This window comes from Cololabis saira, chromosome 15 (assembly GCF_033807715.1).
Source record: "Cololabis saira isolate AMF1-May2022 chromosome 15, fColSai1.1, whole genome shotgun sequence".
Taxonomy (NCBI): Eukaryota; Metazoa; Chordata; class Actinopteri; order Beloniformes; family Belonidae; genus Cololabis; species Cololabis saira.
The window spans coordinates 7,293,591-7,320,875 of NC_084601.1; the positions used below are offsets into that span (position 1 = coordinate 7,293,591).

Sequence of the window (27,285 nt, forward strand, 5' to 3'; positions counted from 1 at the left end):
CATCACAAAGGATGCAGGGTGGAGGGAAAATCAGCAACACTGTTAATGAATCGATCCAGTTTGATTCTGGCCATGAGGACATGATGCTGAGATGAAACTGAAGAGTCTGTGCACCATGGGATCAGACTGAGGAACTATGGCTTAAAGATCGATCATCCTTTGCAAAACCTTTCTTTGTGAAAATCTTGCAATTTTATTAAACCGGAGTGAATTTTATAAACACATCGACTGAATAAATGGCTAGCAACAGACTCTTCGTGCATCTCAGTCAACTTCCCAAATAGCACCGTTACCAAACGTGATCCCCCATCATTAGGACTCCGTGCCACCAGTGAACGACCCACACCTCTTTATCAAGGATCAAATCCCTCTTGGTTAGTGCAAAAGTAACAGGGTGACAGAGTGCAAATGACAGATGGGGCACATAGACACTCCAGACATTGCAACACCCATGCCTAAAAAAGCTTTAACAGGCGGGGGAGAAGACTTCCTGAACAGCCAATCATCCCGCTCAGGAGAAAAACGGAGCATAAACAGGTAAAAATGACAACATGTGAACATTGACAGGAGAATAAACAATTGGTGATCAGGAAGTAATGGCTACATACAACTGTCTGAAGGTTAAATTTCCATCATGCTAAAAATCAGCACCGACATTAAAACCAGGACATTTAAGAAAAGACAAACCAGGATGGGGGAAGAAAAAAAAAAGAAGGTCAAAATGAAAAGCCTAAGTTCAGGTTAGTGATTGTGATAAGTGTGAGGCCATAGCAAGCAAGCGTCAAGCTTTGTTGGTGAGTTGCTGGATTAGGGTTTTAAAGACGCACGGTCACGTAGCTAGACAAGAACATAGAGATATGAGCCAGGAGCCATGCTCAAAGTGGACACACCTGCTTCAGGTGCTGCAACCATTGCAGCTTCAACTAGGCCTACAGGAGAATGAGAAAGCACAGCAATTTAACATGCTCTTGTTTTTTTTGTTTTTTTGTCATGAACAGCAGAACTCTTTGATAAAAGAATGGAAAAGAGGTGAAGATGGAAAGAACGTGCTTTTCTCTGTTTCGCAGTAAATGCTCCAGCCTTAAGAGAGAATAATAAAACAGAAAACAGGTTCCTGAAAGAGATTTAGAAGATATTCCTTAATAGTAATACTCAACCTTTTATCAGCAAACACTGGATTTATAATAAAATGGTTGACATATACTGGTTAATCAGAGGATAGAGTGCTCAAGCTTTAAAGACTTGCAGGTGTTAAATTAATGTAGATAAGCCGCAGAGTTGACTAAGATTTGTTATGAGGAAAAATCCTTCAGTATATTCATTTTTCCTTCAATTTTCAACCCTGGGTTTTTATTGCCACAACTAAAGATGCAGTTTAATTACAGCTCATAAAAGAATTCAATATTGAACAATGTAAAACTGGAATGTGTAGTTAATCAAGGACTCACCAGAAGTGCATACCGTCGGTTTTTGTTGAACAGATACACAACTAGTGTGCGCTTTAAAAATGAAACTAACCATCTTGAGGTTAATGTTTTACATTGGATCAAGAATCAAATAACCTTTAAAATGCACATGACCTTGTTTTAATACAATATTCACACTAAAGCTCGAAATGAGAAAAAGAAACATTCAAGGGGCCAAGTTTATGCTAGAGTAACTGCGTGGTTGACTGTAAGAAACTTCACAAATATTAAAATGAGTCCTCACTAAAATTACATTTCCACTTCAGGAAATCCTTGTCTTAACATTTTCCCTTCAGCTGTAATAAAATAACAATTTGTAAATAATCTTAGAATCCCCATTCTTTTCCTTCCTTTAGCGTGTTGACACGTACAGAGCTCACGTGGTCCCGCCTCCTCCTTCATGGCCTCCTGTTGCCGTGACAGCAGCTCACGGTCTTCCTGTATCTGAAGTTGGTCCTGCTCCAACTCGTGCAGCCGGCTGCTTGTAACCTGCAGAGAGGATTTACATGTATGTTGTCACACACTGTACAAGTTAAGGCTGCTGAGACTTTGTATTTTTCATTCTTTTTATTTTTCTTTGTTCTAATTCTTCACAAGACATCACTGCTTTCCCAACTTCAAACAAACTGATTTTTATTTGAAGCTTTTTAAGAATGTATTATTTGCATTAGACTATTTTCAGCTCTGAAGTGTGTCTTCTCCATCAGAGTTGTGTTAAATTAACTACAGGACTGTCTCAGAAAATTTGAGTATTGTGATAAAGTTCTTTATTTTCTGTAGTGCAATTAAAAAAACAAAAATGTCATATATTCTGGATTCATTACAAACCAACTGAAATATTGCAAGCCTTTTATTATTTTAATTTTTGAGATAGGATATTAGATTTTTCTTGGTTCCTAAAGGGGAGTTTTTCCTTGCTACTGTTTGGCTTAAGGCTTTTCTCCCACTAGGGGAGTTTTTACCTGCCATTGTTTATGTAATAATTGCTCGGGAGTTTATGTTCATGTTCTGGGTCTCTGGAAAGCGTCTAGAGACAACATCTGTTGTATTAGACGCTATATACCGGTAAATAAAATTGAATTGAATTGAATTGTTTTTGTAATTGCATTACAGAAAATCACAATATTCTAATTTTCTGAGAGAGTCCTGTATATTGTCAATGTTTCTGGTGAGAAAGGAACATGTCTGCTGGTGTCAATCCTGCAATCAAGTAATGTTTCTTTCTCTCTGTGCCTCACCTGCAGCTCCTGCTCCAGGCTCAGCTGGACCTCTTCCTTCTGCTGCAACTGCTCCTCCAGTGCAGCTCGTTCACCCGTGTAGCCATCTATGACACCTGCGTTAAAAAAAACAACCAAAAACCCACAGTTATGAAGGTTAACAGTAACTTATGCATGCCCATATCAGGGTTTTCTTTTGGTGAAGCTTTTACATCCAGTTCCAGCTACTGTTCCTACAGTAGGTCACTAAATACAGACACCTAAGTACTTAACAGCAGGATACAGAATCCAAGGTAACCGACAATGCAGAAGCTAAAAAGAAAACAAAGACATATTGGCCCATATTTACTAAGGCTTTGCACCAGGCACACTCTGTCCTCAGTGGAAAAGAAGTCATGACTAGACTCACACAGTGGTAAATTAGTGACTGGAAGTCATAGAGAGTGTAATCTATGCAAACTGTTCATAAGAGTTTCACTTCCAGAGAATAAAAAACTTGAGAATTGAATTATTCATTTCAATAGGTCACTGCAGATGATTTGCTAGGCTTTATTGCTGCCAAAAAACAATTAATGTTTCATGTTAATGATACTTGCAGCAAGGAGGAGTCACAGGTGCTCCGTAACACTTTTGTGAAGAGTGTTTGTGTGCGTGTATGAAGAAAAATATTCTCCATTCATGTACATTTATCCCAACTGCCAGAAAAATCCAAACATACTGATATTCTGACTTTTAATTTATTTTAGTTTTCAAAACGGTAATAATAATAATATATTATCAAATGATGAAGATGCAGAGATGCTTGCCAAGTTTCCAATCACATGCATTAATTCCCCAGTGGATAGGTAAGGGCAAAAAAATTGAACTATTTTCATTTATCTGGATGTAAGAGTGTGATGTCACCTCTTTCTTATGCGTGCAGTCCAAACTACTACTGAACTACTACTGAATGTAGCTGAATTGAGTGTAATCTTAAAACACTAAACAGGAATGCATTAAACACAGCAGGTCAGATTAATACCGTCTGCAGAACTTGTGGCACCGATAACGTGCACAGGTTTTCCTGGGATAGTAAAAGTGCCTCGCTGTAAGTGCACAAGCATCCCCGGAAATGCAGACGAAGACAAGTGAGAATGTTTGACCCACTTTGAATGACATGAACTACAGGACCGTGCTGAAAACACAATCAAATGCTTCATTACTGTCCTGCTCTGTCACGGGTCAGCAAGCATTTATGCTCCACAATGGAATCCAACAGAAGAAAACAAAAAAAGGACTGTACAAACGACAACATTGATGGGAAAAGTTTTTCCAAAACTCTGGCAAAGCGAGACTTTGAATATGTTTTCTGCTGGTTTGTGGTTCATCTGAGAGTGAAGAAGATGGGAGACACTTGGAAGGCATGAAGGAACTAAAGTTCTGCATAACGTTTGTCTAAAGCAGTATTTCCCAGAGTACTGAAGCCGGCAAAAATCTAAAACTTGCAAGGCAGTGAGTCCTGAGGGCCAGGAGTGGAAAACACTTATCTAAGCAGTGATCGTTCCCTAAAGTACTCAGTTGTCAGTTGTCAGTTGTCAGCCACAGAACCTGATTCAAACATACTAGGACACCCTGTCTTTTTGAAAACACTGACATTTAATATGTTCCATCAGTGAAAGAGGATCTGTAAAGGTTGAGTCTTTCCCCCGCCACACCCTGAATATTTACCTGGACAGGAGGAGTGATGCTTCTCTCTAACTCACTTGCATTTATGCAAAAACACATCTAAGATATACCAGCTTAGCAGACTTCAAACTCTCCCTGACAGTTAAAGAAGCAGCACATCGCATGACCAGACAGGCAAAGCTGTTTTCTTTTACACAAGAGTAAGATGACATAATGGGTGTAGTATTTACCCTCCAATATATCTGCAAATCCTGCTGACAAATTGACTGACAGATTGACTTTGCAGCTACTGTAATAATTTATTTGTCTGTTCTTTTTAATGAAAAGCGTGAAATGGAGCGATAAATAGCTTTTATTTGACTCTTTAGGGGTTTCCTGGCTATTTCTTTCCATTTTAGAGACTGTTTCTGCGATCAAACCAAGGTTCTAAAGCTAAAAGGCTTCTTTTGCCAAGGAGAACCAAAGCACACATTTGTGATTTAGAACACTTGGGCTAAGTTACACTGAACATAGACTTATTTAACTTTAAGTGCAACTCTTCTCGCCAAAATATTCTTTCACACCAGCTGTGATCATCTATAGAATGTATAAGGCTATTTCATATCTGCAAATATTTGCAGCTCCTCTGTCGGATTACTGAACACAAACACGGTAACAGGATCTAAGCCCTGTAAAGAACACTGGAAGATTGTAAATGGCTATAAACTCACCACTGTTCTTTGTTAACAAAGCCAACATGAAGAAAATGGTTTTTGCACAAAGCAACTTCCAAAGCATGAAGATCCAAGGAGAACAGAGAGTGGACTGAGTCTGGCATGTGTGGCAACAGTTGTCACTCCTGGACCAGCTGGCTCGGACATGAATAGAGGAGCAAGTTTGCTGCTCCCAGCGACATCCATGATGAAGCATTTGTGCTTCATAGTGACGTCTTATGAAGCTTAACAGCTCAATGATGTCAATTTGTTATCTTGCAATAATTTTAAAAAGAAAACTCCCGCACACCTTCTTCTCACCGTACTCATGTTTATAAAAACGTGTTTATAAACACGAGAACGGTGAGAATAATGATAATAATAATAATAATAATAATAATAATAATTAAAGCTGCAAGCAGCGATGAACGGGCCCTCGCACTCACGGCCACCACCCCCCATAAGCATATCAGAAATGACACTTACGACTTCCTATGTCAAACCATTCAAAAGTTATAGCAGTAAAAAGGGACAACCAATCAGAAGAAGGGGCGGGGCTAATTAAGGCCAAAGAAGCTCAAGGACTCATTACAGAGCCCCATGACACCACCCACGACTCTATGTCAAAACATTCAAAAGTTATAGCAGGAAATAGGGACAACCAATCAGAAGAAGGGGCGGGGCTAATTTTCACCAATTATGGTCAAGGACTCAATGCCGAGTCCCATGACACCACCCACAACTCTTTATGTCAAACCTTTCAAAAGTTATGGCAGAGAAAGGTTTTCTAGGGGGCGCTGTTGAGCCGTTAGGCCACGCCCATTAATGCAAACCATAAAAATCAAATTTATCGCCAGGCCTGGCTTGGTGCAAAATTTGATGACTTTTTGGGCCGTTTAGGGGGGCAAAAAAGGACCTCCTTTCGTCAGAAGAATAAAAAGAAAGAAAGAAAGAAAGAAAGAAAGAAAGAAAGAAAGAAAGAAAGAAAGAAAGAAAGAAAGAAAGAAAGAAAGAAAGAAAGAAAGAAAGAAAGAAAGAAAGAAAGAAAGAAAGAAAGAAAGAAAGAAAGAAAGAAAGAAAGAAAGAAAGAAAGAAAGAAAGAAAGAAAGAAAGAAAGACAGAGACACACATACAGAGAAAATCATGGCGGTACAGATGAGAGGATAGTAGTTAAAATCAGATCACTCAAATGAACGACGATCATACAGTACAGCTGTATCTCATGGTCCAGAATGTATGATATTATATTAATCTATTATACCATATTATATTACATGTTGTTATATCATATTAGCGTACCCAGTAATATAGCATATTGTATTATTATATTGTATGTTGCTTCATTTCATATATTTTTGACTGTATTATATTGTAAAATTATATATCATAGCGATTGCATTATTATATAATTTCATTTATAACACTAAAATACAATTCCTCACACACACACTCCTTCCAAATGTTTCTTTTTTTTGCTCCATTATGACAATTGTATGCTGTCATCCATTATGTTTTTTGTTTTTAAGTTTGTTATGTCTGTTATTCAAATATATTAATACATTCATTAATATGCTATACTGTATTTTGTTTTGTGTATATTGTGTGTGTGTTTGTGTATGTATATATATATATATATATATATGTGTGTGTGTGTGTGTGTGTGTGTGTGTGTGTGTGTGTGTGTGCGTGTGTGTGTGTGTGTGTGTATACCTGAATAGCATAACCAGTAGTGTGACTACCTGCAGAACGTAGTTTAGCATGAAAGCCTGCATATTTAACGTACATCAAGCATCCTGTATCGTAGCTACATGTCTGCCGTTTGTAACAAAGAAAACTGCGTGAAAATCGGTTGAAAATTAAGCAAGTTATAGTTATTTTACTTATGCAGACACCTCCTTCCACAATAGAAGTGAACGCACTGGAGTCAAAGCGATACCGATCCAAGGAATTTCTCGACTAACTTATGCTGCTATCTCACTACATTTAGATAATAAAATTAGTAAAACTGTTAACCAGATGCTTTTTAATTTCCTATGGAAAAATCGTATACATTACATTAGAAAAAGTATAGTCATGAATACTTATGAATCTGGAGGGCTTAATTTCCTGGATTTTAAAACTTTAAACAATACATTTAAAATTAATTGGGCGAAAAATTTTATGAAGAATCCCACCTCAATCTGGAATTTTATTCCCCACCATATTTTCTCTCGTTTTGGAGGCCTTCATTTCATACTGTCTTGTAATTATAATGTAGAAAAAATTCCAGTTAAGTTATCTGTATTTCATAAACAGGTCCTCCTTGCATGGACTCTTATCTATAAGCATAACTTTTCACCCGACCGTTATATTATTTGGAACAATAGAGATATCCTAGTTAGAAATAAATCCTTTTTTTTAAACCTGGTTTCAGAACCGGATCTGGCTGGTGAGTCCGCTGCTAAATGAGGAAGGAGTTGTGCTGTCTTACGGAGACTTTTCATCACGACATAGTCTTCAAATAACTCCTGAAGAATTCTCAGTTGTCGCCAATGCTATTCCATCAGGCACCTTAATGCTTTTTAAAAACAGTTGTACTTCCTCGTCTAGAAATGTGACTGTCCCATTCTCAACTGACTCCCCAATAGGTAAAATATGTTTTTCACTGACCCAAAAGAATAATAATAAAAGGGTACGTGCCTTATTTCAAAAAGATATTGTTGCTACCCCTAATATTACTGTTTATTGGAATCGTTTCACAGATCATATTGATTGGAAAAAAACTTGGATGCTTCCTAACAAGTTTTTAATCACAAATAAGGTTAAGGATGTCTCTTACAAAATCATACATAAATATGATCCTGCTAACCATTACATGCAGAAATTTAAAAAGGACATTAATACAAATTGTTCCTTCTGTAATTTACATCCAGAAACAGTTGTCCATTTATTTTGGCTTTGCTCTCATTCGAAAAAACTATGGGCAGATATTAGCAAATTTATTATTGACTCCTTTGGTATAGATTTTAATTTATATTGGGAAAATGTTGTTTTTGGTTTCCATTGTTTCTCTAAAAAAGAAGGAAAATGTTACTTTTTGATAAATCTGTTTTTATTTCTTGCCAAATTCCATATTCATAAGAGTAAATTTTCAAAGAAAACCCCTTGTTTTTTTGTTTTCCAGAAAGAAATGGAACTTTACTTGAAATTAATCCTAAAATCAACAAATGAAAAGGCTTTTAAAACCGTAGACTTGTGTTACGTTTAATCTTCTTGAATAACAAACATCACCCCTGGCACATGTTCTGTTTTTTATTTGTATACTGTTCGTGTATACTGTTTTGTGATAATTCTTTTAAATAAAGTAAAAAAAAAAAAAAAACCGATCCAAGATGGCGGCCACGCCCGATGTTCTCAGGCAGTCAATGCGGCGCCTTGACCAAGATGGCGGCCGCGCTGAACACCAGCCCCTCCTCCCGTGGGAGCTGCGCGCGCATTCCAAACTCCACCCCCCCAACCCCCTCCACCCACCCCCACCCCCCCGCCCCCGGGGGAGCTGCGCACGCATTCCAAACACCTTCGCCCGGCGGGAGCTCAGCCCCTCCCCTCTCCACTCTGCTGGAGCTGCTGGAGCTGAGAGACTGAGAGATCAACATGTCAGGCAGCCTGATCACACATAAATATTATTTAAAAATCACTCATGTATCTTTGACTTATGGAATTAACATGATATTTTTTCTCATTATAGTAAACAACATATCTATGAAGTCGGATGTCAATTTTGACATTTTGTGACAAAGACATAGCTTTTTATGTTATTAGTTCATTTTTTTAATTTTTAGAGTGACGGAGTTCTTCAAAAATAATATGTTCCAGTGTATGATTTTTTAGTCCTGTTGTAAGCTATCTGAAACTGCCATTTAATTTTCCTTACACAAAATCTCTGATTTTTAATTAATATTTTACCAGAAATACAGAGTGACATAAAAATGCCAATTCCTTTCAAATTACGACCACGATACGCGACACGGTCAACAAGGGACCTACTGACAATCATATGTGTCGATTGGATTAAGATTGGATGAACGAAACAGCCATTACAGCACATAATTTGATGAAAAATGTATACCTGACCAAAAGGTGGCGCTATGGAGTTCATCCAAGATTGTCATATCCACTTGTTCAGAATGGAAGCCTGATTACATGAATTGATTTTGGGTTAATTCTGACCAATTATGTTTAAGTTACAACAACTTTTATGTTCATGGCGAGACCCCGAAATTTGACAACCTCTAACGGCCACGCCCTTTGACACAAACTTACAGTTTTCTCTGTCACTCATCGTCAATGCCTTACCTATTATCTGACCAACTTTGAGATCAAGAAACTGATCTCGTTTGGAGCACAGATGCAAACTAGAAGACATGACAATTCCTGGTGCCAACAGGTGGCGCTACAACCGATCCTGAATATTCCACCATAGATGGGTTCAGGCTCAGCCTACAATCATGCACATACGTTTTCGACCACATCAAATCATGTATTGCTGAATTACAGCCAATTGATGTTTGATGGCGAAGCTTAAAAATGACCTCAAACTTCGCCGGATCACTACAATCACGCCCTCTGGCAGAAACTTAAAAGCTTCGCAATTTAGCGTCGGCCATGTGTCTAGATTGTACAAACCAAGTTGTGAGCCAATTCGATAAAATCTCTAGGAGGAGTTCGTTAAAGTACGAGGCCTAGAAATGATCAGAATTCATGAAAAATGACATTTTCTGTTCAAAATGCCGGACTTCCTGTGTAACTTAGACCATGGGTCCAAAAGACTTTTTTGTAGCTCTTTGTCTAATATAATACTCACATAAAGGTCCTTGCTGTAAGTCAAACCATATTGTGGGGCTCGTCAAAAAACATAAAATAGGTGGCGCTATAGAGCCCATTCTTGTGGACCCATGCCTGTCGCCCATAAAATACGTAATTTTACGCGACTCTGGAAGCGTGTGCAAAATTTGGTGAGTTTTCCAGCATTTTAAGGCCTCCAAAAAGGCAATTTATTTACGGCGAGAATAATAATAATAATAATAATAATAATAATAAACATCACAGATACAATAGGGTCCTCGCACTTTCAGTGCTCGGGCCCTAATAATAATAATGACTTGGATTTATATAGCGCCCTTCAAGGCACCCAGAGCGCTTTACAGAAATCATTATTGATTATTGAGAAGAAGGTGTGCGGGAGTTTTCTTTTTAAAATTGGCTGCAGCTTTCCTCTTCCGACGCACCTTTCTGCATATCCGGTGTGCTAAACGTTTTTTTACTTCGGATTATCTTGCAATAAAATGTTTTTACTTGAACTGAAAGACGCTGACAGACTACGGTACTGCTAAACTTTCATCCCAGGGGATTTCACACTCCTATACTCCCTTTTGAAACAGCTGATGCCATCACTCCCCCGAACAGCCTCCTCCCCCGAACATGAGCGCTAAAGCATTTTCACTTAATTCCACAGGAAAAAACTAAACAAACAAACAAAAAAGTGTTCCCAAGTCTACAGAGGAAATGGGAGCTCTACAGTTCTTTGTATAAAGAAGCTGCTGTGAAGAGAATTTCTATGATAAATCCTACAAACATGCTCCTGGATGTGAGCATGATCAAGTAAAAACAGACAAGTAGGTCCTTCATCCCGACAGCCATCAGACTATATAATAACCAACTCTAGCCACTCGAGTGCAATAACCTGTTTCTCTGAAAGTGCAATAACCTTCTCCCTCTAAATACCTCGCTGGTATTTTTGCACATGTATATATTATCCGTTTTTTTGGGTTTAGTATTTTCTCTTGTACATTGCTCATTTTTCTACATTTTATATTGCTCTTTTTTAATTATTTAGCTATTTATTGCTTATTTTTATTTTTACTTTTTTAAGATATACTTTTTTTTATACCTTGGCATACTTTCATGTGTATTTTGTAAAAACCGTTGAGTGTGTGTGTTTGCTTCTGCACAATTGAATGTCTCCTCTGGGAGATCAATAAAGTTCTATTCTTTTCTGTTCTAAATGGAGCTAAAAAATATATCTATCTCGTATTTCATGCCTTTCATATGTTCGCAATTCACAGAAAGCATGTTTGATGAATGAGTGGGTAAAATAAAATCTATTAAAATAGAGTCGAACCCTCTGCTCGCTGGAGCTCCAGAGCCAGCTGCTCCCGGGTCCGGGCCTCCTCTGCAAGCCTCTCCTGCAGCTCCTCCTGCTTCCGGAGCAGCTCGCTGATCTCCTGGTTGTGGCGGAAGGACTCCCGCATCAGCTCGGTCTGGGTCATCCGGGCATGTTCAAGCTGAGAGAAAATACAGAAGACATGACTATCTCAGACATGGAGAAACATGTGGATGGACCATACGGGTGTGTGTGTTTGTCTGTGTGTTTGTGTGTGTGTTTGTGTGTGTGTGTGGGGGGGGGGGGGGTCTGAGCTTTTACAATTGAAAGTTTTATCATTAAAAAATAAAAAAATAACTTTGTGTGATTGTAAAAAGTGAACTAAGTCACTTAACTGTTAATATTTTGTTGAATTCATTAATTTTTAACCAAACTGACACAAACACACTGCAAAAACTCAAAATCTTAACAAGAATATTTGTCTTATTTCTAGTTAAAATGTCTCATTTTTAGTCAAAAAAATCTCATTACACTTAAAACAAGACTCAGCACTGGAAAAAAAACAACAATTTTCACCTGTTTCAAGCGCTGGTAGATTTTCACTTAAAATAAGTAGAAAAATCTGCCAGTGGAACAAGATTTTTTTGCTTGTAATGAGAAGATAAATCTTGTTCGACTGGCAGATTTTTCTACTTATTTCAAGTGAAAATTTTTACTTGAAACAGGTGGAAATTGTCAAATGACAAGTTATTTTTCTGGTAATGACTCTTGTTTTAAGTATAATGAGATTTTTTTGACTAAAAATGAGACATTTGAACTAAAAATAAGACATATTCCTGGTAAGATTTTGAATTTTTGCAGTGCATTAACATGTTTTTGCTATCTCACATTTGGCATATTATACTTAAAGCCCAGACTTCTTAACTTAGAATATTTACTAAAAATATTCAAAAGATAAATACAAATCTAGGCTGCAATCAGCTCATGTGAAAAAAAAAAAAAAAATAAACTTTTAATAAAATTGCTAGTATTGTAAACCCACACAGTCAACTTCAACAACACAATGAGCTTATGTTCAGATTGAACAACCAAGAACTAAGACACAGTCGTCATCGGCATATGAACGCCCTGCTGCTCAGGTGACAGAGGGCAGATTTTCCTTGTAAAACTGCCAGGGAACCATAACAGTGCGATAAACCGACAGCAGTCTGACACTCACTTTCCATAGATTTTCATATCTCTCGGAGCAAAGGTCTGATAGGAACAGGGAAGTGGTAATGTGAGCCTGCCATAAAGACCAAGTCATATGATCATTCAACTAATGATTGGAGAGAGGTGCTGCTCCTCTGAGCCGCTGAGCGCCTACGTGGAATGACATCTACCCTACACCATGTCTGCATGTGTAAACTTGAACCACAGAAAACAGAGAGAAATGAACCTGTGAACTGACACAGTATTGGCTCAAATATGACAATTTAAACAAAGCACATTGGTAGATCAACAGGTTTAAACTTACTGTATATGGAGGAGTGGGCAAGGAGATTCTGGATACAACCTTAAGAAGGTGACCATTAGTCCTGTGATTGACATGGGAGATCTGTGTCTGAACCACCACGGCGTTTTTGGCGTTTAAGGTGCTGCAAAGCGGGAAGGGTCGGGGAAGGGGTACGCGAGATTCCACCTCGTACACATCCTTATCCTCCCCCTCCAGCCACGTGCTGCTCTGCCTGCTGGAGTTCCAGTAAGAGCGGTAGGAATCCATGGTAAATCACTTAATACAGGTGCAACTCCCGATCTCGTCCTCTTGCGTCTGAGCTTTTTCTGGATTCATCCAAAGTGCTTTCGATTTGCCATGATCCATCCAGCTGAATGTGCAAACCACGAGTGAGAATCAAGTCCGAGGGGAGCAGTGTTGTGGATGGCTCCAAGCAACAGTCTCTACGCGTCCGGCACACACCAACACACACGCACACACACACACAGGAAGTGTAAACACCTTTGGAGAGGATGACGCTCACGTCATATCAATCGCATGCTGTCTGACTGAGGTAGAACAAGTTCCAGGTGAACTCTGAGAAGGAAAATAAATAATCCAGTAAAGGGGAAGATATTTGTAGTCCTGAGAGAAACTGTCATCTTTGGCAGCATGTGGGAATCAGATATGCGTCTTGCGTCCTTAAGGCCATTCCTGAGTCTGACAACAGCAGGTGTGTAAACACAAACTCAAGCATTTCCTGTCGATGTCGTGTTTGTGGCGTCCCAGTCCTGTCTTCTGTTCTTCTGACCTTCTTTCCTCCCAGGAAAACAGTGTCATGCCGCCGAGTCGAGCTCACCCCCCCCCACATATGCTCTCCTCTCCCTCCGCTCTCTGCTCCCTCTCTCCCTGGAGATTCATTAACAATACCGTGCCGCTGTAGCGACCCAGACCTCTGAGGACTCCCAGGGGCCCCTTCGCTTGTTCAGTCTGAGAGTCAGTGAGCTGAGGGTGAAGTGACAGCACTCAGGTCGAGTCCTTTACCCGCTCTCTCCTCCTTACTTCCTTTCCCTACTTAATCAAGCTGGATAACTTACTCACTTCATCTAATCCCTTGAAAAGAAAAAGAAAAAAAATTAACCAAAATTGAAGATTTCCCAAGAAAGATTGAAGCTTCTACAAGAGAACATTTTCCCCACTTCCTACACTCAAAGGAGACAGCAGGATACTGTGCAGAAAAAAAGTGGGAGGGGAAAGTGGAGAAAGGTGGGGCTTCAATTCAGTAGACCAGGTAGATTTGCAAATGGACCAGAAACAGACACTCCCTGAACACACACACACACATAACCACAGACGTCACACACACCCTTCTTACACAGAGTTGTCGAACCAGATTCTTTTCTTGCTGCCAAAAGAAGCAATTAAAACGGCCTGACATGTTGCCTCTTGGTCTGAGCTACACTTCAGTCATTCCGGCTAGTCGAGGGTAATACACATGAGCGATCTTAACATCTCACCAGTAGATAACAGTAACGACAGAACAAACACCTTCCTTTATCTAATGTTTTACAGCTGTGGCTCAAAAAAGAACATTTAAAATTCCTGATTAGAGTAATTGCATCAATCTTGCTGCTTCAAAACCTGATACTCCAACAACAGCTTCTAGACTAATGTACACCAGATCAATATCAGCAGGAAAATCAATGAATGAACCATTAGAGGAGTCACTGTGGTGTTACTTGTGTGTACTTGGAAAAAATGTGGTGTGTAACTTGTAATTAGCTTGTAATTAGTTTATAATTCCTTATGATGGCAACAAATTAGGATTATGGTCATGTTAAAGTATTTCTTTGAACTCCTGTATTCGTATTGTTTTTGTAATACATCAGAAAAAAGGTAAAAATAAATTGTATTGTTTCAGAAATAGTCCAATAGGGACATATTTAGTGACAAAACTGTCATCATCAATAAACTAGAGACATTATACATAGAGGTGATATAGGCGGTAACATTAAATACGCCTGTAACCTGTCATTTAAAACCCATGAGAATACCCACAAACAAGATCAACATGATTCGATGACTAAGATTAAAAGACATCTCTGATGTGGATGATCCTGAAACAACAAAGAGGCTTGGCCTGAAATTTCTTTAAAGCTATTTTTAGATCACCAAGATACAAGCCATTTCAGTGTGAATAACGCACGAACTCCAGCCTGAGGGAGGACGACTTGCACAGCCAGTTACAGTAGCTCGCTCGGTGGCCTAGTTAAGCCGGCCCGCTCTCTGCGAGCCGACGCCACACACAGCGGGAGGACTCCACGGACGCCCCGTGGGGGAGCGGTGTCGTTTATGCGCGACTCGTCTCTGATAGGCCGCTCGGCGAGACAAAAGCTCTGCGTAAATGCTGCTTGTATCTATAGGCAACCACTGGGAATGAGGCAGCTCTTTTGTGTGTGAATTCTAGACAGTCCCAACTTTGTTGCCGGACACATTCTGCCATCTCATCCCGTTACGTCTCTATGAAGAGACGCAGGAGCCCAACACAGTGGCGTAGCAGTGTTGAGCGGACATTTAAATGTTTCAACAAAAGCCTAAATGTGTCACTGGAGCTTTCTGTTTTTTGGTAACTTCATGTCAGAAACGCATGCAGGACAGTTGTTTTGGGGATTCATCTGAAACTTCTACCACAGAGGAGGCAGTTTTACTGGATAAAGAACTACAGACTAGAACTGATTATTAATAAGAGTGAAATAGTTGGTGAATCCATTAAGTAGATGTGTGAAATTTGATCCGTGGGTTTTTCCTGTGTTTGAATATACCACTGATCTCCTGGTAAAAGAAAACTGAATCACATTTATTTTTTAAAAGAAGAAATAATCTCAGGAGAATGTAAGACATTTCAAAAACTGAAATGGCATGTGCATGGCTCAAGTTAGTAAGTCGAGGTTCTGAAGGTAATTAAAACTTCCAAGAGGATCATCGATACTGATTTACCAAGCTGTAAAGCTCTAAAGGATATTAAAACACAAAACCTGCCACAATCAGTTTAACCTCCTGTCGTCATAGCAGGTGACAAAAGATTATAAACACCTGTACAAGAGTTTCTTTCATTAAGCTGAGTACTGAATAATAGTTCATTCCTCAATCCATAAAGTACCAGGCCTCTTTTGTATTTTGCTGCCTCTCATCATAGAAAACAAAAACATCATTTGAGTGAAATAAATGTGGCGGAGGTGTCCAAGGTCCCCATTTCAACAATAAAAGTTGAATAACTCCTTCTAAACTCCTCAGCTTGGTCATTTAAATGCAGCCTCTCAAACCTCTGGAGTGTTGCTTTAGCAGTACACAAAGGACCGTTGCTATGCTCTCCAGTAATCCGGTTAAACATGAAAACTTTTGTTGATAAACTGTCATGCAAATCCAGACCATAAAACCAGTGGCGCACACAAGAGTGGACACTTCATCTAAGCAACAGCGGTTTGTTTCTACCTGATTAGTGGTGTCTGTGAGAGCCATCAACATCTTCTCCAATGCTTTCTGGAGTCGGACGCTGATGCTCATCAGATATTGCTGATTCTGGAGCTGAGGCGTCGCCCCGAGCAGCAGCGTGTCCATCATCTGCTGGTACAGCTCAGGACCCGGGTCAGCGCCCGACGTCCCAGACCACACGCTCGCATCGCCTTCACTGCCCTGGCAGCTTTCTGCAGCAGCAGGATACAGAAATGTGTTATTTTATTGAAACATTTATATACCTTCAACGCATTCCATGAAGAGGCATAAATCGTGAAAAATTCTACTGAAATAGGATAGCTGACATAGAGCTACAGTAAATATATCCCCATAATGAGGGGACGGGGCAGATCATCCAGTTGAAATCATATATGGGACTTTAAGCACCTGGAAGATTATGTTCCTTACTTTTAGTTATTTAACTGTCCTCATTTTACAGGATATTAAAGACAGAGGCAGTGTTGAGCGAAACTTAAGCTATATCAGATGTTGATTTAGACTAAGTTAACGGGATATAAGTAAATAACACTTGGTGCTATGAAGAATATAAGCAGATACACCTATTATTATGCAAGATGTTCATTTTATTTTTACATAGTGGCACTATTATTACTGAGTAATTTAAGTTATTTCCTGCATTAATGTAGCACAGAAGCCACATGGCAGTAGATGAAGGATATTAGTTCTTACACGTTTGCACACAAGGACTTTTATATGATTATGTCAATAATGTTTGTATTTCAAGTTTTGTGAGTTTAACAGATAAAGTGCTGCATCGGTGTACATACAAATGCTGACTTGTGATGCCGGGAGCACCAACAAGAATTTGCATTTCAGTATGTGATAAAGCCAGTTATGACCTGCCTCTCATCCAAGAATGACTAAGTTAACTTCTGAAGCAAGAGCAGCACAACTGGAAAATGAGCTGCAGAGAAATCTTGTGTAACAATTAAAAGGTTGTATTGTTCATCCACTGTGATTTCAAGATGCCCCTCATGCGGATACACTTATCGAACAGTGTATGTAGAAGCAGAGAGCTGAACATAAACACCATAAATTACCATAAATAAGTGAATGCGCCCAATCAATTGATTTTGTTTTTGGGGGATTTCAATAACTACAAATATTTTGGTTTGATAACATGAGACTCTTGACTCATGAGACTATATTTTGTCCGCATTAATTATTTATTTTGCCATTTGAAATACAGATTTAACTTCCAGATTTTAACTTGCATTTGATCAAATAGCTTGACACCAACTATTGATCGTCCACAAAAAAAAAGTTAACAGCAACTTTGAGGGAAAAAAAGGTGATAAACAGAAGCTTAATCCCCTTGTTTATTGTTAAGATCCATATAGCTGTAAAAGCAATGTTAGCAATTTGTTCAGAACTTGTTCAGAGCCTTCCAAATATGTCTGATACTTAAATCTATTTACTTATTTTCATTTATTGATTAATTCCAGATATGTCAAAACCATTAAAACCATATAGAGCATAACAACATTAGCACTAGTATAAATCTATGTATCTGTAAATTTACATAAACACGAAGGTTATTCGTAGTTCCTAGAGTATCCAAATGTAAATCTGGAGGACGGGCCTTCTGCTACCAGGCACCATTACTATGAAACCAACTTCCAATTTGGGTTAAGGAGGCTGACACCACCTCCACCTTTAAAACCAAACTTAAAACGTTAGTTTAGTAAAGCCTATAGTTAGTGTAAACTTTAATGTGTTAGGGCCAGTAGTCATAGCTGCAGCTACAGGACAAGACTAGAGCAGCTGGTCTTAAAGGGAGCTTCATCTTAGATATGCTGCTATAGATCTACGCTGCAGGGGGACACCAACATGATCCACTGAGCGGTGCCCATCACCCCTCCTTTTCTCCTCTTCTTTCCTTTCCTTTCCTCAGTTCAACCCTCAGTTATTATTTAGAAGCATCTCATCACCATAATTGTTCTCCATTGTGCTTTTAGTTTGTTGTGCTGGTCTGCCCCTAATAAAAACCAGCCCAAATATACATATAAAGTAATGCAGAAAGTAAGCTAATATTATTTTAATGTTAAATTTGTAAATTCACATCAAGATAGACATTCACATCCAACTACACACTAATACTCATATTCACCTTGACACCCACATACACAGTGAGCACCCAGACACCCCCTCAAAGTCCTTTCTTAAAAACTATTCAAAATGTGAGATTTAAATCAAATTATTCAAAAACTTTTTGATTTCCAGACAATAAAAATCAAAGTGATTTGAAGCTCCTGTTAACAAAATGTCATCTTGAATTTAACAAACACATTTTTTGTTCTAATAGGGAGGAACTACACAGAACATGTACACAATTACATGTTTCAGCGTTCCTACACATGATTTTTCAAGGTCAAATTCAAGCACTTTTCAAGCACTTTCAAGGGTCATTTTCTTTTTTCTTTTTTTATATTTTTATCCCGGTTTTTTCCCATTTTTACCACCCCGTGCTCCTACCTAAGTGACAGTCCTGGGCATTGCCATCCTCTACCAACCCCGGGAGGGCCCTGCACTGAGCTCAGCTCTCCTCCTTAACCTGAGGAGTGAGCAGGCCGCATCTTTTCACCAGACAGGGTGGGGCTTCTCCGGCCGGACGTAGCGCGTGGAAGGATCACGTTATTCCGGCCGGATCCTCCCCACCCCATCTGTTCCCCGGTTGGCCAGAGGGGGCATGTATAGCCCAGGACTGTGTGCATGAGGGTAGCTCCCATTCGCTACCCAAGGGAACACGGGGAGAACATGCAAACTCCACACAGAAAGATCCTTTCGCCAACCCCACCCATGGTGTGGGCGCTGAAGTCATGGGGGAACTAACACGCACTTCAGCACCCACAGCGTCCCCCGGCGGGAATCGAACCCAGGACCTTCTTGCTGTGAGACGGCTGCACTACCAGCTGCGCCACCGTGCCCCCTCAAGGGTCATTTTCAAAATCTTCAAGCATCTTATCTGTGGGGTAAAATATCTACTGGAATATATGTACTCATAATTATTTTTTCCGCTTTTTATCACAATTATGTACATTGTATCATGCTGTAAACATCTAGTTATGTTTCATCTTACTGATTTTATTTCTCCTTGTAATAACTAAACTATACAGTCTGATCCCAATTTTGTGAAAGACAGTTATAATTTCAAACACTTTCAAGCACTTAAACTAAAATTCAAGAACTTTTCAGGCCTTGAAAACACAACATTGAAATTCAAGGACTTTCAAGCAGCCGTAGGAACCCTGATGTTTGATCTTTGTATTCCTCTCTCTGCTGTTACTTGCTTCATAGCTAAAATGCCGCTCATACCTACAATTACTAAGAAATTAAAAAAAAAAAAAAAAAAATACGACCAAATTCTTTGTAAATCCTGACGTTACTCACCTGTAAAAAGGGGCTCAGCGTTCCCTGTCTGCCAGGTTTCTCTCTGTGAGGTGGACTCGGGCTTCTGCGCGCCACCAGAAATACCACATAGACTTTGCAGGTGGAGACCCAAAGTTTCCTCTGCGGCTGCAGTCGTCTTGAGGATGTCGACCAGCACCTCGCTCAGGTTCTGGTTGATTTTATGCAGCAGGTTCCTGAAGAGCAAGAGCAGTGTACAATTGAAAGTGAAGAAAAGTATATTCAAAAAAATAAAATAAAAGTTGCTAGGCTAAAGGAAGGGAAACAAGTCTAAACATGCTGTAACTTGCATGAAGTGTATGTACAGTAACAGGAAATAGCACGAGTGCCGTTGTACCTTTCAGTATCTCTATCAGAAGACTCATCATTCTCTGGATGAATGTTTAGTCCTCCTGCTTGTTTCGTGACATCTGTGTCTCCTGTTTCTTCAATTTGTCCTTCGCTGTCATTTTTCTTCATTAACGCCTGTACAGGCAGCAGAGATAACACAGACAAGAGCCCTGTCATTGCAGAGTTTCAGCAAAACAGACCGACGTCTGACAAGTCAACAGCACTGGACAGTGTGCCTGTGTGTGCCATGCAGTAGTAAAAGTAAATTCAAATAAACTGCAGTGATGCATATGTAGAAACCCTGCCTCTTTCCAAGCGCTTAGACACATCCACACACAAAGATGCACTTTAATTCCCTTGGAGCTGAGGGAAACACTACTGTCTTTGTGCTGCTATGGCAACAGGTGCACCTGAAGCACGGGGACTCGCAGCGGCAACGGCTCCCCCTGCTGGTGACATTAGAGCAGTGCAACTCGCTGTGTTAAGATTGCAGAAGAAACTGGCCACGTTTTTAATTAAAGAATGAACCTGACGTGGATAAATACAAAATGTGTCCTCTAGTAACTTTTTATTATTTCTCATTAAAAAAAAAAGTGTTATTGTTTAAGCTATCTACCTCTGGGAGACAAAATCTTTGCTGGAGAACTCCGAGGACACTATTCATGCTGATCTTACACTCAACTGTCTGTAACTTTGCATCTTATGAATAAAACACTAAGCAACGCTCAAGTCTTTGTCACGCCATGACAGGCAACTCAAAGTATTGATCGTCTGACCCCATGCTCCTGGAATAAGCACAATCTGGTTACTTAGATTGGTGTCTCACCAGGAATAGCTCAGCCATGATTTCAATCTTGTTTATACATTTATGGAACTGTAGCCTTTTTTCCATGACAAAACCCATTTTAATATTTCCATTTGTAATGACATAACAACTACAATGTGACACCAGTAAATTGGCGATTCATTTCAAGATCTAATGACTGATATGTGACATTTTGTAAAAAGTGGTTTAACACATTGAGCACTTCTTACAATATTCATGATTGTATAATACTACATGAAAAATAAGTGGTACTAAATTATAACCTAAAATATCAGATCCGGCAGTTTAGAGGGATTATTTGTGATATTTTTAGTCGCCTTTCTAACAAATTAAAACCCTGCAAATTACCATGCAAATGTTAACAAGGCACCCTTTAAACTTTGTTCTTCACCTCAAAAACATCCCTGACTCTTTCCTGTGTGCTACTTTCACAGAATAAAGTTGGTTCGGGAGCATCAAGGAAAGAATAACACTTTGTAGAAATACATAACAGTTTAAGTTGTTCAGTAAAGTAGAGGATCGTGTTTCTTATCATAAAAACTGATCACTAGCAGCCACCATGCATTAATATCTGTGCTATTTTTCCCAATATAAATTATTACCATGAAGACTATTTTGTGGCAGCTCTGCCTGCAGAGCGCTGACCCTTTACAGCCACAACTATCACCCATTCAAAGCCTAATCATGCAAAAATGGATTGTGAAAACCAAGCAAGCCAAGCAGGATTAGATCTTCAAAAAAGAATAAGCCAGGGCAGGGCAAGTGGAAGATGATGAAATTATACACAAAACAGATTCTAAAATATAAATCTCATATAGAGCAGACTAAAAAAAATCAATGTGCTGTTGTGAAACTGAGAAGAAACTGGATGCCGTTTGTGATTATTTATAGAACTGTTCAAGCCATTAAATCTACCAATCACAGACAAAGTAAAGAGTTGAATGTATCAGAAAATAGTATAAAGAGAATTGCATAAGAGAAAGTTGTTAAAGCTTTCTTAGGGGTGCAAATTGGTCTGGTTTGTGTGTTGCTGCGTGATTTTGCTATTTTGAAGAGAAAGGATGCATCCAGGATATGGACACACAACCCGGTGCAGTTGAAGCAATAACTGCATTGCACCACTCCATTTATAAATTAACAATACAGCCCCAGTGAAGACGGTCAGGTGGATTTAATGAATTTGTGGGCTGGTTGCTGAAAATGGAGTGGAAAGTAGTGATGCACCGAAATGAAAATCTGTGGCCGAAACCGAAACCGAAAATAATAATAAACACTTGGCCGAATACCGAACATTACCGAACATGGTTCTTCGCAGTTTTTCATTTATTTTGCCAATTTTTTCACCATTGCATAAATCAAATACATTTGATTTAGGCATGCTTTTAAAAGAAAAAAATCTTTTACAAAATTACAAGGTAGAAAACATTTGTTGAACATAAAAAACTGAACTTCTTTTAATTTCCCAGCATTTCTTAAATATTCCAGCAGACATTATACCAGCAAAGAACAATAACTTAAAATAAATAAATGAGCAAAATACATTTTTTGGCCATCTTTGAGCTTACGTTAGGCTTAACTGACTGAACATTGTAACATAGGCCTTCTAACAATAAAAAATGCATTAAAGTGCTCAGGGTTTTTTATCATTTCAAATGATAAATCAAACTTGTAGCTGAAAGACTTTGCAGATGTGCCCCCTCTAGATATTTGAGCAGAACATTCATTGCAAACAGCCATTCTTGTATTATTATTTGCCACTCTAAAATACTTCCACACTGCTGACATGTTTGCACCACTTCACTCCACGCTCTTCCACGTTTGATTTCCTCATCTAAACCTGTAATAGATTGATTTATGTTGTTTTTGTTCCACCTGCTGGTGAATGTTAGTTAAATTCTTATGGGGTTAGTTTTTGGTTGGCCAACGATTTATGTTTTGTGGTGCAACCGTTACGTTATTTTACAACGCCGTTATTAATTGTTCGTTTTTTTTTCCACTTATTCCACCGAACACCGAAAGTGTTTTTTTGCCATTTTCGGCCGAACAATTTCGGTTACCGAACAATTGGTGCATCACTAGTGGAAAGCAACCATCAGACGAGGTGAGAAAGCTGAATGATGTGCGACACTAACCTGCTCAGGTCTTGTTTTAGTTTCCTGCAGCTCCTCCTTTAAGTTTCTGATCTCAGTAGTCCTCTCCTCCAGTTCCCTTTCCAGTCGTACTCTTTCCCAAACCTCCATCCAGGCACCTGTGGTGGGGGAGGCCCTGGGAGTCTGCTCCTCCATCTCTTCCTCATCCGACAGGGTCTGCATGGGCGCACTTATCCGGACAGCACGTTTCTTGATTCGAGCCAACTCAGTCTGCTGTGCAAACTCCACGGACATCTGAACTATGGCCTTTAAGAAAACAGAGATCCAAATATGCTCTCTTTAAAATTCTATCTGATGCAAGACACAATTAAGTTTAAAGGGGACCTATTATGAAAAACACATTTTCTCTTGCTTTAACATATATAAAGTGGTCTCCCCTCAGCCTGCCAACTCAGAGAAGGAGGAAAGCAACCAAATTCTGCAGTGTCTGTACAGCCGCCCGGATGAGCCGTCCAGTCTGATGTGACTTCTACGAGCCGTTCAGATTCTGCTCCTGTCATGAAGTCACGACAGGAGCAGAGTTCGGCCTCCGATGCGTGAAACCACGCCCACAACTATAAAACCGTGTAACTGAATGAGCGTCCGACTATCGTAGCACTGCGTGACATCGGACGCTCTCTGTCCATCTCCCTCCAGCAGCTGCCACTTTATTGAGGTTTTTGTAGTGAAATGTGGAGGTATCATAGAGATAACTTCTCATTTCAACTAACTGGATCAGCCGTTCTTCATCCGTGACCGTTTCCTACAGCGCTTTCAACCGGCTTTCAACACGAGCGACAAGAAAATAGAAACAGCGTGTCCGACAAATGTTCAGCTCAAAACGGCGCTGCAGTGCTGCGGACAGTTAGGACAGTCCAATAGAACATAAAGCAATGGAACTGATTTTGTCGCTGACGCTCGCTCGCATCGCATGCAGTTAGGACACGGTGTAAAGGCTGATTTATGGTTCCGCGTTACACCAATGCAGAGCCTACGCCGTACGGTCTGTGTCAATTTAACGCAGAACCGTAATTCAGGCTTAACTCCGCCGGCCGGAGCTTCCGCCATTTTTTCGTAGCGGTGTATCGCATCATTCAGGCAGCCAATCAGCACAGAGCCTCAGTATCATAGCCCCGCCCACTCAGAATCCCATATAGATAATGAGGTTAGAAAAAGTAAAGATAAATACATGGCCCAGAGGCTGAATTTCTAATTTATATAGAAAAAACAATCAAAAGCTTGTTTTTAAGACATTCAAGGCCTGTTTAATATAAATGCCATAATAGGTCCCCTTTAACACTTCTAATAAAGCATATGTCTGGTCTGTGATCTCTTTTAGTATGGTCCTAATCACACTTTTAGTTGAATAAATGAATAATTCAATGTACCAACATTATTTAGTTAACAATTACAGAAATGACCAAACCTTAGCAACTGCCTCTTCCACTCTCTCCCGTTGTCGTCTCTCCTCAACCAGGCCAAAGCTCTCCGACGAACTTCCAGTGGTAAGGGCACTGAGGGGATCCCGCTCTCCGTGCTCCCGAAACGTTTGTCTTTTACTCTCCTCTTCCCTTTCTTCCTTCAGTCTCCTCAACTCACTGCTGTGCTGTTCTTTGAGAGCTCCCACTTCCTGGAGATACTTGTGGTAGAGAGCCTTCCTCAGTGCTTTCAGCTGTGCTGTCAAACCAGAAGACCTGACGGACCAGCGCGACCCCGCGCCCCCCTCTGAAAGCTCCTCCTCACTCAAGTCCTGAGAGAAGAGCAGAGAGGAGAAGATGATCAATTACAAAGTGAAATGTGTTTGAAAACATAAGCTATTTCTGGTAAAATATCAAGCTTTGAACTAGAAACACTCCTTCAGACTACATGTTTCCATTAACACACTACCAGTCATTCAGCTTCTATGGTACCACTTCCTTTAAGCTTAGTCAAAATGAACATTTTTAAAGCACCAGATTTGGATTTTCTTTTTTCTGTCTGGCTCCTACTCTTCTCTCATCCCTTGTGAGTGCTGCATATAGATGTCAGAGCCTCAAATATGAGTCGTCGAGTTTTGAGGTTGGAGGGCGTAAAACTGACAAACTGGGAGAGGAGAGAAATTAGAAATACGAGTGCGGGAGATGGCTTAAATGGTAACCTTAAATGGTAACTCATTCACGCAAGACAGAATCCTCCTTTCGTGCAGCCACCAAGACTACAGTCAGCCCTTTTAGTTAAAACGCTGTTATGTAACGTCCAATCCTTCTAATCATTAGATATAGGTCCGCTCGTAATGCCGCCTCTGGAGTTTTAGTAGGATGGGGATTTAGAGCACATTTTAGCCTCAAGCTAAAAGCCCCCCCTCCCATGAACCCTTACTGTCTTAACTACTTAATACATGTGCACATTTTAGTTCATGGCTGTGCAGGCTGGGTGTTGAACGTGGGAGCCATACCTTCAGTTCCTCCTCCACGCTCATAGTGCTGGACTCTGAAGCACTGGAAAGACAAAATACAATGTCAGTAAATAAAAGGATTTAAGAACTCTAGAAATAAGCCGAATATTCAAAATTGTTTTATTCTAAGCAAAAAATATCTTTGCCGATAGGGTAAGGACATTTTCTTGTCTATAATATTTACAACTAGCAGAATTGTCTACAAAAAGGCTTACATTTTCTTGAAATAAGGCATTTTTACTTTCTTAGAAAGTAGTTTCTGCAGTGATTTGTTGATAAACATGAACCAGTATATGCTAAAGACATCTGCGATATAAAATATCATACTATTTATGATATTTTTACATTAAAAGTATACAGTAATAGAAAGAGTCACGTAGTTTCAGGCATCAGGACATAGTAAAATCTTAAAAAGTGAGTACATACACACTGCAAAAACTCAAAATCTTAACAAGAATATTTGTCTTATTTCTAGTTAAAATGTCTCATTTTTAGTAAAAAAAAAAATCTCATTACACCTAAAACAACTGGAAAAAACAACAATTTTCACCTGTTTCAAGTAGATTTTCACTTGATATAAGTAGAAAAATCTGCCAGTGGAACAAGATTTATCTTCTCATTACAAACAAAAAAATCTTGTTCCACTGGAAGATTTATCTACTTATTTGAAGTGAAGATGTACTTGAAACAGGTGAAAATTGTCAAATAAGTAATTTTTCTGGTAATGACTCTTGTTTTAAGTGTAATGAGATTTTTTGACAACAAATTTTGACATTTTAACTAGAACTAAGACAAATATTCCTGGATTTTGAGTTTTTGCAGTGCAGCTTCAGATGAATTACAAAGTGTAATTCGTTATTCAGCAAAACCTAAGCCACAATCCAGAACTGCTTCAAAAAGATGATGATGAAAGAAAATGATTTCAGCCTGTTTGTGTCCTTAGAAAAAAAAAAAAAAAAGGTGCAAATCAGAACAAAGATCCATCAGTGCTCTCAAACACCATCATCTGAAGAAACAATATCAATGTGCAATAAGCTGTTTCGGGAGCCCACTACCTCAGATAAACACATTTATTGCCTTTTCCTTAATTTGACACCTGTGTGTTTATACACAAGTTCATGAGTTATGGATTTTTTCCCCCTGAAATGCGTTACTTCCCACAGCTCTCATGCATAATATTTTCTACAAGCATATTTGTGGCTCACTTCCATCATAGAGCCATCCGAGCAGCTCTAAAGAGGTAGTATTGGTTAGAGCCAACAAAAGGCCTGAATATCACTAGTGAATATTTCATCATTTAAGGCTACAAACTACATTGAACTGGAGCCAGCAGCTGAAAGGTTCTCCAGGGCAGAGGATGCCAAGTCAAGCTTGTGTTTGAAGTTTTCTTTAGAGCAGACAGTCTCATAGCTCAGTGTGCTTATCAGGGTTCATACACATTTTAACCAACACATTTCCATGACTATACAGGACTGTCTCAGAAAATTAGAATATTGTGATTTTCTGTAATGCAATTACAAAAACAAAAATGTCATACATTCTGGATTCATTACAAATCAACTGAAATATTGCAAGCCTTTTATTATTTTAATATTGCTGATCATGGCTTACAGCTTAAGAAAACTCAAATATCCTATCTCAAAAAATTAGAATATTCTGGGAATCTTAATCTTAAACTGTAAGACATGATCAGCAATATTAAAATAATAAAAGGCTTGCAATATTTCCGTTGATTTGTAATGAATCCAGAATGTATGACATTTTTGTTTTTTTTTTAAATTGCATTACAGAAAATAAAGAATTTTATCACAATATTCTAATTTTCTGAGACAGTCCTGTACATGACCTCTAAAACATCAATGTATGAATGAAATATAGAAATAAAACTATGTAAAAAGTCACCACAGTGGAGATCTAATGACAATTATGGTTTATACAAAATAAACATTTGTTTAAACTAACACTGAT

The 27,285-nt window shown here is 39.1% G+C and overlaps 1 protein-coding gene across 7 annotated transcripts in view; it reads right to left on the reverse strand.

Moving 5' to 3' along the window:
* The window catches only part of akap9 (A kinase (PRKA) anchor protein 9), an 89,294-nt gene that overhangs the window by 31,060 nt on the left and 30,949 nt on the right, over positions 1-27,285 (reverse strand). For 6 of the 7 annotated variants that reach the window (XM_061742361.1, XM_061742363.1, XM_061742365.1 and 3 more), the window contains 10 exons: positions 25,318-25,360; positions 24,310-24,633; positions 22,887-23,150; positions 19,936-20,063; positions 19,581-19,774; positions 16,149-16,360; positions 11,201-11,363; positions 2,705-2,799; positions 1,838-1,955; positions 891-929 (listed from right to left, as the gene is read on the reverse strand). In XM_061742361.1, coding sequence (XP_061598345.1) covers positions 891-929; positions 1,838-1,955; positions 2,705-2,799; positions 11,201-11,363; positions 16,149-16,360; positions 19,581-19,774; positions 19,936-20,063; positions 22,887-23,150; positions 24,310-24,633; positions 25,318-25,360 — 1,580 coding nt within the window. The remainder of the gene's footprint in view (positions 1-890; positions 930-1,837; positions 1,956-2,704; positions 2,800-11,200; positions 11,364-16,148; positions 16,361-19,580; positions 19,775-19,935; positions 20,064-22,886; positions 23,151-24,309; positions 24,634-25,317; positions 25,361-27,285) is intronic. The other variant, XM_061742362.1, reaches the window with a different exon arrangement.